The following is a 12465-nucleotide window of genomic DNA, read 5'->3' as shown; positions in this document are numbered from 1 at the left end:
AATACCACCAGCATTTTTCACAGGGCTAGAACAAACAGTCCTAAAATTTGTATACAACTGCAAAAGACCCTGAAGAGCCAAAGCAATTCTGAAAAAGAAAAGCAAAACTCGGAGGCATCAAGATTCCAGATTTCAAGCTACATTACAAATCTGTAGTGATCAAGACAGTAAGGTACTGGCACAAAAACAGACATGTAGATCAATGGAGCAGAAGAGAAAACCCAGAAATGGAGCCACAACTATATGGTCAACTCATCTTTGACAAAGCAGGAAAGAATATCTAGTGGGAATGGGAGAACGGTAAAAGTGTTTTAAGGACCGGCACAATGGCCCAGGTCCAAGTGCTAGATAGAGTAGGTGGCACTCTGGAGAGTTACAGGTCTTTTTGTGCCCAGTGAAGTGGCTCTGAAAAGAGCCTTTGGTTTGCGAGGTGGTCAGCTGGTCCGGAGGGCAGCAGCTCATTGGCATAAGGTGTACCTGATGATGGCCTTGGTGGCCTCGGACACGGCGTGCTTGCCGATCTCCCCGGGCAGCAGCAGGCGCACGGCTGTCTGGATCTCCCTGGAGCTGATGGTGGAGTGCTTGTTGGAGCCCTTGGTGGAGCGAGCCAGACGAGCGGCCTCGTCGGCGATGCGCTCGAAGATGTCCTTAACGAACGAATCCATGACGCTCACGGCCTTCTTCGAGAGGCTCAGGCCCTCGTGCACCTGCTTCAGAACCCTGGGGAAGTAGGTGGCGAAACTGTCGGGGCGGCGGCGGCGGCGGAGGCAGTGGCGGCGGCATTGGCGCCTCGGCTGCTTCTGCTTCGGGCTCTTCGGGTCGGCTGCCGAGGGTTCCTCCGTGCCCAGGCTTTCCTCAGAAGAGGTCCCACAGCCAGGCTCAGCCATGTGGTGCTCGCCTTCCTTACAGCTCAGAAGGAAGGACACGGGAGGCGGTTGACCCGGTGCTGGCCTATTTATAGACGCTGCATTTCCTGACGTCACCGGCAAGCCCTATCTGATTGGACAAAATACAAAGCCAGAAGGCGGGTCACTGAGCCAGGTCTCGTCAGATCTGATTGCATGCCCTCGAGCTTCCCGTCGTTTCAGTCAGAGTGGGAATCAGGCGGCCTCTAAAGCTCTTGTGATGGCCACCAGAAAAACGTTCACTCACATTCCATGTGAAGGTGCAGTTTGCCTCCAGATGTTGGGTCACAATCTCACGGTTGTGAAATCCCACGCAACTTCGGGCCTCCATGCTGAGCTTGGAGCCTGCATGGGAATCTCTCCCTCTCCCTCTGTCCCTTCCCCTTCTCTCCTACCCTCTCTCTCTCTCGGTCCCTTTAAAAAAGAAAAAGAGTTTCATGTTGAAAATCTGGAGTAAACTACACCTCCACAGGGAGTATATGAAACAAATGGGCGAACATGAAACGCAAAAGCTTCTGCACGTCAAAGGAAACCGTCAACAAAATGAAAAGGCAACCTACCCAAAACGGGAGAAAATATTTGCAAATCGTGTTTCTGATAAAGGGTTAACATCCACAATATACAATGAATTCCAAAAACTCAAAAGCAGAAAAAAGAAAAATCAAACAACTTGATTAAAAACCGGGCAAAAGATCTGAATAGACATTTTTCCACAGAAGACCGACAGATGCCCAGCAGGTACATGAAAAGGTCTCCCATATCACCAGTCAGGGAAAGACATATCAAAACCACAAGGAGGTAAAACTTCCCACCTGCTAGAATGGCTATAATCAAAAAGACTAGGAATAACAAATGCTTGTGAGGATGGAGAGAAAAAGGCAGTCTCCTGCACCATTGGTAATGTACTGTATGAAACGAAAACTGGTGCGATCACTTTGGAAAACAGCATGGAGCTTCCTCAAAAAATTAGAAGTACCATATGATCCGACAATTCCACTTTGGGGGTGTTTATCTGAAGAAAAACCGGTACAACGAACGGGCACTGCCATGTTCGTTGCAGGATTATTCACGATAGCCAAGATACGGAAGGATCTAAGTATCCATTTCTGTCGGCAGGATATGGCCTGGTTTTACGTGCTTTGAAGTCAGACCGACCTGGGTACAAATCCCAGCTTTACTCTTTACCAGTTGTGTGCCATTAGGGAAGCTCCCTGAGCCTGTGTTTTCTCATCTGTGAAAAGGGAATGATAGTAGTAGCCACCTCATAGGGTTGTTGTGAGCATTAAATGAGATGATGGAAGTAAACTGCTTAACACAATAGACGTCATGAGCACTCAATAAATTTGGGCTGTATCATTTCCTCCCACATGGCACAGGAAGTCAGCCCATTCACCCAGCCCTGGCCTTCCTCTCCACGGTCTGCTTAATTTTCTTCAACCACGTACCTGCGAAGTGGTTATAACAGGGGCTTTGTTGGCTGCTAAGCACCCTCACACACTCCCTTCTTCAGTGAGGTTTCAGCCTCGGCAGAAAAGCTGCACATGGCCTGCTTTTGCACTGCTTGCCGCACATGTCTTACTGACAACTGTGGTGGGTTGAGATCTCTGACCTGGCTTTCGAGCACCATCCAGGGCTATCCTGCCAACTCCGGCAGGCCCTTAACCGGTTGGCACCTCATGTTCTCCAGCACGTGTTTTAATATAGAGCCCACTCTCCTACTCTTCTCCTTTCTAAGACAGCAGTGTGTCGCAGCAAAACTAAAACATTCTAAAAGAGTTGATCAGTGTTTTCACGAGCTCTGCCGTGTATGCTGAACGACTCCCCGGCACTGCCCCTCTACCTCCACCCACAAAACATCACTGGAGTGCAAGTACTCTTCTGACCACGGGGTTGTGAGCAGCCTAGGAACTCCACTCAATGTACTTCTCTCCGACTCTGGGAAGGAAACCAACATCCCCTGTGGTTTTTAGGAAAAGGGGTTTGAACAGCACTTTGGAGATGAAGGGTGGACCGTGGGTTAAAAGTGTTATATAGCATAATACATCCCCAAGGGTGGTGTACACGCCTCTGCAGGCACACGAGATGGTTTCGAGTGGCACGCAGATTTTTTTTTTTTTTACACGTAAGCAGTTGAGTTAGTGTGACTTTAAAATAGACAAATACCATGTGTCCTGTGACATCGCAGATATCATGGCTTAGGAAAATGCTTTTACAAATCTTGAAAATAAGTTCCTTAAAATAGCTATGTTAAATAAACGATTGTATAGGTGATATGCACATATAGCGAAAGGCATGAAACTGTTAGAGGAAGGACTGAAATAGTTGCTTGCCTGCAGAATGGTTATAAGCTTAAGCGTCAGACAAACCTCATTCAAATCTGGTCTACCACTTCCTAGCTGTGTGACTTTAGGAAAGTAACCTAATCTCTCTGAGCCTCAGGGGAAAATGGAGGAGAAAATAGTACCAGCTTCACTGGATTGTTGCCGAGGAGCTTTACGGTGTAGTGGTGTGAGGGCCCAAAACCTGGTGCCAGGTGGTCTGGTTTCCAACCCTTGCTCTTCTGCTTACTAGCTCATCGACACTGGGCAACTTACTTCATCTTTCTGTGCCTTCGTCTCCCTGTCTGGAACGTGGGATTCTTAGGAGGGTTAAAAGAGTTACTACATTTGAAGTGCTTAGAAATATACCATGGAACACTACATCAAAAACTAATGATGTGCTGTATGGTGACTAACATAACGTAATAAAAGATTTAAAAAACGAAAAATTTCTAGTATATATTAAGCGTTGTGTGTTTCTTAGATTAAAAATACATGTATATAAAGCTCCCAACACCTGACACCTAGTAAGTCCTCGTGCAATGTTACCCATTGGGGATGCTTTGTATTCCCAATGCCTGGAACAAATACATCTACGGTCAGAGTTTGATTAAGAAGCAGCATTTAATTGCCCAAGACTCATGGAGAATTGACAGAGCCCAGCACCTCTCTGCAGGAAAAATCAAAACACAGGCCCCAAGGAAGCTGGGCCTTCTTAAAGGACTGTCAGGAGTGGGGTTGGAGAGCGGGCCCGTGCTACTTTTCTTTACCCTGTTAAAATTGGTGTGGGTCATTCCACTTAAGAGAAAAGGAAATTAAGTTTCAGAGAAATTAAGCAAGCAGCCTCATGACACACAGCCTATAAATGACAGAGCTCGGCAGAACGCTATCTTGATGGAGAACTTACCTCCCGAGTGGAGGAATAGAGAACTGGTCCACTGGGGTGCTGAAAGGGGTATGTTATGGGAGTTCTTATGGTAGAGGTACGGTGATGATGATCGTAATATAACAGCAATAGCATTCACTGAGATTCAGCCACTATTACTGAGTACCTCTAGACATTGTCATATCTCTCCCAATCCTGAAAAGAAAAAAAAAACCTAAAACAAAAAACAACTCTTCTGTGATGCCATAACACTCTCTTCCTACTTTCTGACTGATATCCCTTTACTTTGAAAGAGTACCCTATTTCTATCTCCATTCCTCATCTACCACTCACTCCTCAGCCCGCTGCAGTTTGGTTTTTCTTTCCCGAACCATCACTGCCTCTTCTGGGACTCTAGAACATCTGCTCTCATCCATCTTCACATATTTATTCAACAAATACCGAGTCCCTACCAAGTGCCATACACGGTTCTCCCTCTTGATATAGACAGCAAATGAGACAAGGTCTCTCTTCTCAGGAAGTTCACATTCCAGGTGTGAATCAAAGATAATATGTGAGGAAAAAAGGAAGCAGATTGTGAACAAAATAATTCAATGGAGAATGAAATAAATAAATACATATATATATTATATAGATTTTGTATTTATTTTATATATTCATTATATATATGCATATTATATATATTTATTTATAAGCAAATATATATTTATATATGTGATGAAGGAGACAGCAGTACTTTAAATTTGGTGGTCAGGAAGACCTCGATGCAGAAGTAGCAAGCAAGGGAAAAATGAAACCCCTAAATGACTGTACTAAACAGTTCTAATAAGAATTGGACATGAAGATCGGTTAAACAGGATGTAAAGTAATTTGTGTGAATTTTAAAAGATGACAAGGATGTAAAATAAAGTGAGACAAAAAATCTAAAAGTGAACCACTTTTGATATCAAGTGGAGCCTAATTCAAATACAGGACATTTGGGCAAAAAGGAAAATTCTAGAGCATGCATATAGTGAAAGGGAGAAGGGAAGGAACAACCTAGTAGGCTGACCTTGATTTGACATCAGTAGACTGCCAATAAAAAGAGGTACTTCAACTGAGCATACTCTTATTTCATAAACTCACGGGATTTTGATGAAACAACAGCAACAAAAAGATCTCTGGGCTACATACGTTTTCGAAGTGCCTCCAATTAAGGGATTCCCCTCCACAAATTTAAGGAAATTGTAATATTGGAAAATCTATCATTTATTTACATAAGCCAAGAGAAAATAGGGTTCTCAATGGCTGCTAAAGCTACTGGAAGGGTATGTTTGATATTAATAAGTCACCTGAAATGGCTGAGAAACCAAAATTGATATTCTGAGCACATACATCTCAAATAAAATCTTAATACCACCTTTGCTGAGGAAATGCTACAGTCATTCTTATCAGAGCCAGAAAGTGACAAGAAAGCTTTGTGTCAGCATTACAGTCGAAAAGTGTTTGTGAATATTTGGAAATTAAATTTTTAAAAGATGTAAACCGTATAAAAGAGCCTAAATAGTTTTGGTTGGTCTGATTGCACTGCTGATGAGTAAATATCTGGGACAGCTTTGTCTTGGGAAACTTTACACTCTTCAAAATAAACAGGAACCCTATCAGACTCTAAGCAACTGTAACCTGAAGTCAGGCATGTTTTTTTACTCTTAGACATATTTGCAGTGTCTATTCCAAACCTGCAGTAGATAGCAAGAATTTTGTTGAGTGAATGAACGAGCCATGTTTTCAATCTTTCGCTAGTAAGAATGGCGGGGGTGGGGGAACGAGATTAAGAAGATGATTAATTTAAATGAGAGGTGGTAAGAAGTAACCTAATACAGTTTTCTTAAGCTCCAGGAAAATTATTTCAATTGTACGTCTTTTCTCCACATTTTCTTACGGACCTTGGTGGAGAGTGTGGATCTCCTGGTTTCAAGCACCGATCTTGCACTTAGGAGTTTTGTGACTCTGTGCTCCCCGCACCTGCGTCTCTTCTGTAACAAACTAGTTATAATAGCATTGCTGTAAACTCCAGATAAAATAGTACCTGTAAAAATATGCTGTAAACTAAAAAATCTTGTCTAGTGCTAGGGCTATATTATCACAAATACGACAGAACTGCTTTCTCTGCCGTTGAAATAAAAGACCCGATAAAACAGAACAAAACAAACAAAAAATAAATAAATAATGAGGAATCACCGAAGCAATTATGTCAATAACATCTGCCAATATTTACTGTACAAAGCATTATGACAGAAATGTTCATACATTTATTGCAGAATCCATTTAAAAATTGTAGTAAGAACCCAGTAATCATGTTTCAATCATATCCCAGAAATCATAAATTTCAAATGCATATGAAAAATGTTTTTTTCTATAAAAGCATAGAGGAGATTGACGTTGCTTCAGATATTTAAAAATCTCTTCAAGACTAACTCGCCTAACAGAAGTCAGATGGATTCTTATACCAGCCTCTGCACTTTATCTATTGCCCTATCACCCATAACGGACCCCTGGATAATTCAGCATACGCTCATGAGAGAATGAAAGAAAAATGTAAACATCGCTATAACAAAAATAACCCCCATTGAGGCTGACCTACAGAAATATCTAACGGAAATGACTGTTTGGGGCAGCCAAGAAATGCAGCATGGTTAAGGAGAGTCCACAGTTGTCTAAGGAATAAACTGCGCTCAAGTATATATTAGAGTAGGGCTGATCATGTTTTGTTCAAAGTGAAAATACTTTACGTACCCGCAGAATGCCACAACAACAACAACAACTATAGAGTTTGTCCCACTTTTTTAAAGCTACAGGTCTTTTTGTGCCAAGTGAGGTGGCTCTGAAAAGAGCCTTTGGTTTGCGAGGTGGTCAGGTGGTTCAGAGGGCAGCAGCTCACTGGCGTAAGGTGTACCTGATGATGGCCTTGGTGGCCTCGGACACGGCGTGCTTGCCGATCTCCCCGGGCAGCAGCAGGCGCACGGCTGTCTGGATCTCCCTGGAGCTGATGGTGGAGTGCTTGTTGGAGCCCTTGGTGGAGCGAGCCAGACGAGCGGCCTCGTCGGCGATGCGCTCGAAGATGTCCTTAACGAACGAATCCATGACGCTCACGGCCTTCTTCGAGAGGCTCAGGCCCTCGTGCACCTGCTTCAGAACCCTGGGGAAGTAGGTGGCGAAACTGTCGGGGCGGCGGCGGCGGCATTGGCGCCTCGGCTGCTTTTGCTTCGGGTTCTTTGGGTCGGCTGCCGAGGGCTCCTCCGTGCCCAGGCTTTCCTCAGAAGAGGGCTCACAGCCAGGCTCAGCCATGTGGTGCTCGTCTTCCCGACAGCTCGGAAGGAAGGACAAATGGCTGCTGTTGAGGGGCGCTGGCCCATTTATAGTCGCTGCATTTCCTGACGTCACGGGCAACCTCCGTATCTGATTGGACACAATGCAACGCTGGGAAGCGGGGCTCTATGCCAGGCCGTGTCACCTGTGATCGCATACCCTCGAGCTCGACATCACATCGGACGATCAGAGAGGGAATCTGACGTCCTCTAAACTTCTTGGGACCTTGGTCAGAGAAACTTTTGAACGTTCCATTTCATTGTGCATTTTGTCTGCTGATTTTCAACATCAAAACAGTAACAGATCTTAGAAGAGTCATGTTTTTATTGGAATACTTTATATTCCACATCATTACCTTATTTCCGATAAGCAGTAAGTGCCATTGGTTCAGGACACGCCAGAAACCAGGATGGTCTGGCGACCCAACGTCAATGTGTCCACCTCTTAAAATGACAGCAAAGGTAAAGTGGTGGTGACGGAAACACGTGAGCACATAGGGAGAGAAGGGGGAAAATGATGCCTGGGTTTAAACAGTTAATGAATGCGTAACAGGAGGTAGCACTATCTGAGCACCTTCCCTTTCTATCCAATTACTTTGTGGAGGGGGGGCACTGTTTTGGCGGGTAAGGAGCAGCACACAAGAAAGGGTGGCATACCTTTCCATTTATACTCCCAAAGACGGTAGATTGAGGAGCTACAAGTAAGAGGTGGGGGGGGGGATTCCATCTGGTCATAACTAATAATATATCTCATAATAGCTCCTCGTGGTGCTAGTTTGTAAACGCTGTAAGGAAGGGCCAGCAGACTGGGATAACCCAGAGCTGAATCTTATTTCCCCATGTTCTCCGCACAAAGCGAGAGGTGAGGATATGAGATTGGGGTGGTTGGCTGTGGTGCCCTGTGAACCTTCAAGTTTGTCCACAAGAGATAACAGGAGATCCCAGAAATTCTCAAGCAGAGCTCTCACGTGCATGTCGGGCCCACCCTGGTGCCCAGTAGTGCCCAGACTAGAATGGAGAGAAAGCCAAGCAGCCAGGAGTCCCCAGTAAGCCTCCATTCTGTCACGGTCACTTGCATACCTTTTTTTTTTTCTTTCTTGCCAAGCAACCACATGCCGATCCTCACAGATGGCAAAAGCACTACTGACAAATAAATCAGAACAGGTCTGGGCACGCAGGCCAGTTTGTCAGGACCAGTTTGCTTACCTTTGCAAGTAACTACTACCATTGTCAGATGCTCAGCCTAACCCAACAGGTGCCGCTACGGGAGAGGAGAGGGAGAAGGACCGGCCCCAGAGGGCCCCTTCCCGGTGTACCCCAAACTCCTCCTCCTCCTGACAGCCTGGAACCTGCAGCTACCACAGATGGGTCCTTCTGAAGATCCTTTCCCCTCCTCTGGCTTTCCAGGTATTGTATCAACTAATCCGAGTTGGTATTAAGCTTCCTGTTGCCTCTATCAGAAATACTACAAAAACACTCCAGTGAGAAGAAAGGTCAACCAGCAACATTTGTTCACTGATGCCCCAGCAGGGGAGCTTTTGAAAGACTTTGCCAGAAGCGCCAAAAACTGTAGGCTTTTCAACTCTGGCTCACTGAGAGAGTCTGACCTCCATATCCCAAGCCCATAGTTCCAGAGGAATGACTGGCCAGTTTGGGGCCATTTCTCCTACTACTCAGAATGGACTGCTGTCCTGGGCTAAGCCACTGTGGCTTGGGCAGGAACTCCTGCATGGCCACCAACGTGCTGGTGCAAAGCAAGAGCCATAATTGACAAGCACTGGCCCCGATATTTTTGATAACAAATCAATTCTTACTCATATTTTACATGTCTTGTAATTATTTTTTTAAAGATTTTATTTATTTATTTGACAGACAAAGTAAGAGGGGGAGAGAGAGAGAGAAAGCACAAGCTGGGAGACCAGCGGGCAGAGGGAGAAGCTGGCTCCCTGCTGAGCAAGGAGCCCGATGCAGGACTCGATCCCAGGACCCTGGGATCATGACCCAGCCAAAGGCAGACGTTTCACCGACTGAGCCACCCAGGCGTCCCTCTTGTAATTATTTATATAAATGTGTTAAGCATTTTTTAAAGTTGGCATTTGGTGATAATACTTTGGAGCTTTCCAGTTTGGTTTCTTGTTTGATTTTGACGAGGGTGGCTTGTTCTGGGATTGTGTGCTTGTACAGGTAGATGTTATCTGCAGGAATGTTGTAAAAACCTCAATTAAGGTTACTCCTCCGGGAAGGATTAGATGTGCATTTGCCGTGGGCCTGGGTTTGTGACCAGGAATTGTTTGCATCCCGCTGGTAGTGCTAACCCGAACCCCAGAGCTACACCAGGACACTCGTGTGAATGCGCATTCTCGGGGAAACTCCCCCCACCCCAACTCAGAACTAAGGACCGGGAATCGAATTTTCCTTGGCATCTCCTTTTCCCAGTAGGAAACAGTCCAGTTTTCCCAAAGGCTGTAGTCCTTCAAGCACCACTTCATGAAAGCTGAGTATGTCATGCGATGGGTCTTATTCGCTCAGGCCCATGTGGCTAGAGATAAACAACAACAACAACAACAACAACAACAACAACAAACCTGAACAGTCAAATAGCCCAAGTTAAAATACATGGTTGGCGTCAAGGGAAATCATTTCAATACTATTAATTTGAACAACTCTCCTCTGACCTGACGGAAGTGGTGAGAGATACGTCCACTCACAGGTCTGGATTCATACCCTTCTCATCGTGGTTAAGAGCATACAACTGGTCAAAGAAACAAATAGCAGGTAAAGTATAATACCGGATTCCCCCTCAATCTCAGAGGCTGAGTACCCGGTAAGACTCTTACTGGTTCAGCCTGAGACACCTGACTGCACACTGGGTCCATGGCTGTGAGTCAGTGGCTGCACATCCCTGATTGGCTAACTCAGAGCCGACCGAGGCTTGAGTTGCCTTGACTGGATGCCTCCATCATCCTCAGGAAGCTGGTCTGCAAGTCCAGAAGGTTTGCGTTTTCCACAAGAAAAGATTACAGGCTTGGGAAGAATAGAATCAGACATATCTGGGCTACTTAAAGCGGTAGCTCCAGTTACTAGGGAGCCTGGAATAGGAATTGGTTCCTGAACTTTTTGATTTAGTGATTTCTGTACTGAGTTTGGGTTGTCTCTTCTGTTTTCCCATGAATTCCATAACAAAAGTAATGTTGAAGAAGTTTCACTGGGGTGGCTCAGTCAGTTAAGCGTCTGCCTTCAACTCAAGGGTCATGATCCCTGGGTCTTGGGTTCGAGGACAGCATCGGGCCGTCTGCTCAGCAGGGAGCCTGCTTCTCCTCTCCCTCTGCCTGCCGCTCTGCCTGCTTGTCCTTGCTCTGGCATCCTCTCTCTCTCTCTCTCTCTCTATCAAATAAATAAATAAATAAATAAATACATTTTTTTTTTAAGTTTGATTAGAGGATGTTTGACTTATTAATACTATTTTCCTGGGGTTGTGGCTTATACTTTGTTACTGAAGCAACAAATCCACTTCTATCAGTCTTTACCATTAACCACACTGTTAGAGAATGAATGCTCACCAGATGCCTTTGTCCTCAATTGCCTTCTGAAGTGAACAATCAGAGGTACTCACTTCCCTTTTGTCCAGGCCTCGACACCCATTTTTCCTCACTGCATCTTGGATTTTGTATCTGTCACTCACCTTCACACTCTCAGTCTTCACAGTCTATATGGCGCATTCGACGTTGTTTTGCTCATGCTCCTATTTGATTTCTGAAATCGCAGAGCAAAGCACCCAAAGGAGTGCAAAAATGTCCTAACGGATTCCATTTCTTAATATGACTTCTCACATAAAACAATACATATGAGACCAGTACGAAAGACCAAGATGTGCAAAACCTTTGTGTGTCATATGGCAAACACTGGGACTTTGAAACAGCAGCAGTGAGCATGATAGAAAGGAAGCGCCTCAGTGAAATGCTGTTTATGCAAAGAGGCTCACCGTTCTATCTCTGAAAATGGGCATGGTTTGTGAAGAGCCTTTGGCTCCCCAAATATTTTGCCCCATCTTGAGGCACTACCGAGGACAATTTACTGGTCGTTGATTTCCTGATCGTTTTTCCCACTGGCCTGAGGGAGAAAATTCTGTATTTTTCCAAATCCTTTCATTAGATTTTTCAAATATTCCAGAATAATAATAAGCAATAAACCTCACAAGGGTGGCCACTCATGCTACATTCTTACTCTCGTGATCCCAAGGAGAACTCTGGAGGTGTAACGGCTCATCGGAGTTCTTCTACATCGGGCCAAACAAACAAGCAACAAAACAACAACAAAAAACCCAGACTTTGCACCTAGTGATGGAAGAGGCATTTTGCACGCCTTCACGTCTTTGCTACACACACAAGCCTTCTCTGGCATCCTTATTTTTCTGGAACTGCCCACCATAGTTTTCTGGAACTCACGGTGTTCTGCCATAGCTAAGTAAGTTTTGTGATTTGTCTCTCCAGGGGGTACCTGGGGCACTTCTGGTGGGCTAAGGAAAGTTTTTTGAGTTTTGTAGATTACCCAGATTTGTTTGGCGGGAAATGTCATCGTTCACAGGGGCATTTACAAAGTATTTCAAAAGTACGAATGCCATTCTTAAAATATTGACCAAATATTGGTTGCTAAAAATATCCTAATCAATTTCTAAAGCTTGAAATCAAAGTATCTTCACTTTTACAGAGATAGGAAGCTAGAAAAATTTTTTAAAAATACAATAAAATTAAGCAACATTAATACCATCTTGAGTCAAAGGCTGCTGAATGAGGTCACCTCACTTCTCTAATGGGACACCAAATAATCAATATGATGGAAGAGGCAGTGCATGCGCCCACGTACAGCTCAGGTTTCATATCTCACACGGGTTGTTTACCCGCCCCCCCCCCCACCCGCCTGCACCAAAATCATATGAAGACGTCCTCACCCCCAGTACCTCGAATGGGATCATATTTAGAGATAGAATCATGAATGAGGCAATCAAGTCA

The 12465-nt window shown here is 44.8% G+C and overlaps 1 protein-coding gene across 1 annotated transcript; it reads right to left on the bottom strand.

Moving 5' to 3' along the window:
- Window positions 1-458: 458 nt before the first annotated feature.
- Window positions 459-7436, bottom strand: LOC130542252 (uncharacterized). The gene is made up of 2 exons (XM_057305074.1): window positions 7030-7436; window positions 459-909 (listed from the first exon to the last, which is right to left on the bottom strand). Exons 1-2 carry the CDS (start codon window positions 7434-7436, stop codon window positions 459-461), a joined length of 858 nt encoding a protein of 285 aa, XP_057161057.1.
- Between the last annotated feature and the right edge of the window lie 5029 nt (window positions 7437-12465).

Source organism: Ursus arctos, chromosome X (genome assembly GCF_023065955.2).
Source record: "Ursus arctos isolate Adak ecotype North America chromosome X, UrsArc2.0, whole genome shotgun sequence".
Classification (NCBI taxonomy): Eukaryota; Metazoa; Chordata; class Mammalia; order Carnivora; family Ursidae; genus Ursus; species Ursus arctos.
The sequence above is the reverse complement of the archived record's forward strand: the minus strand, read 5'-3'. Positions and strand labels throughout refer to the sequence as shown.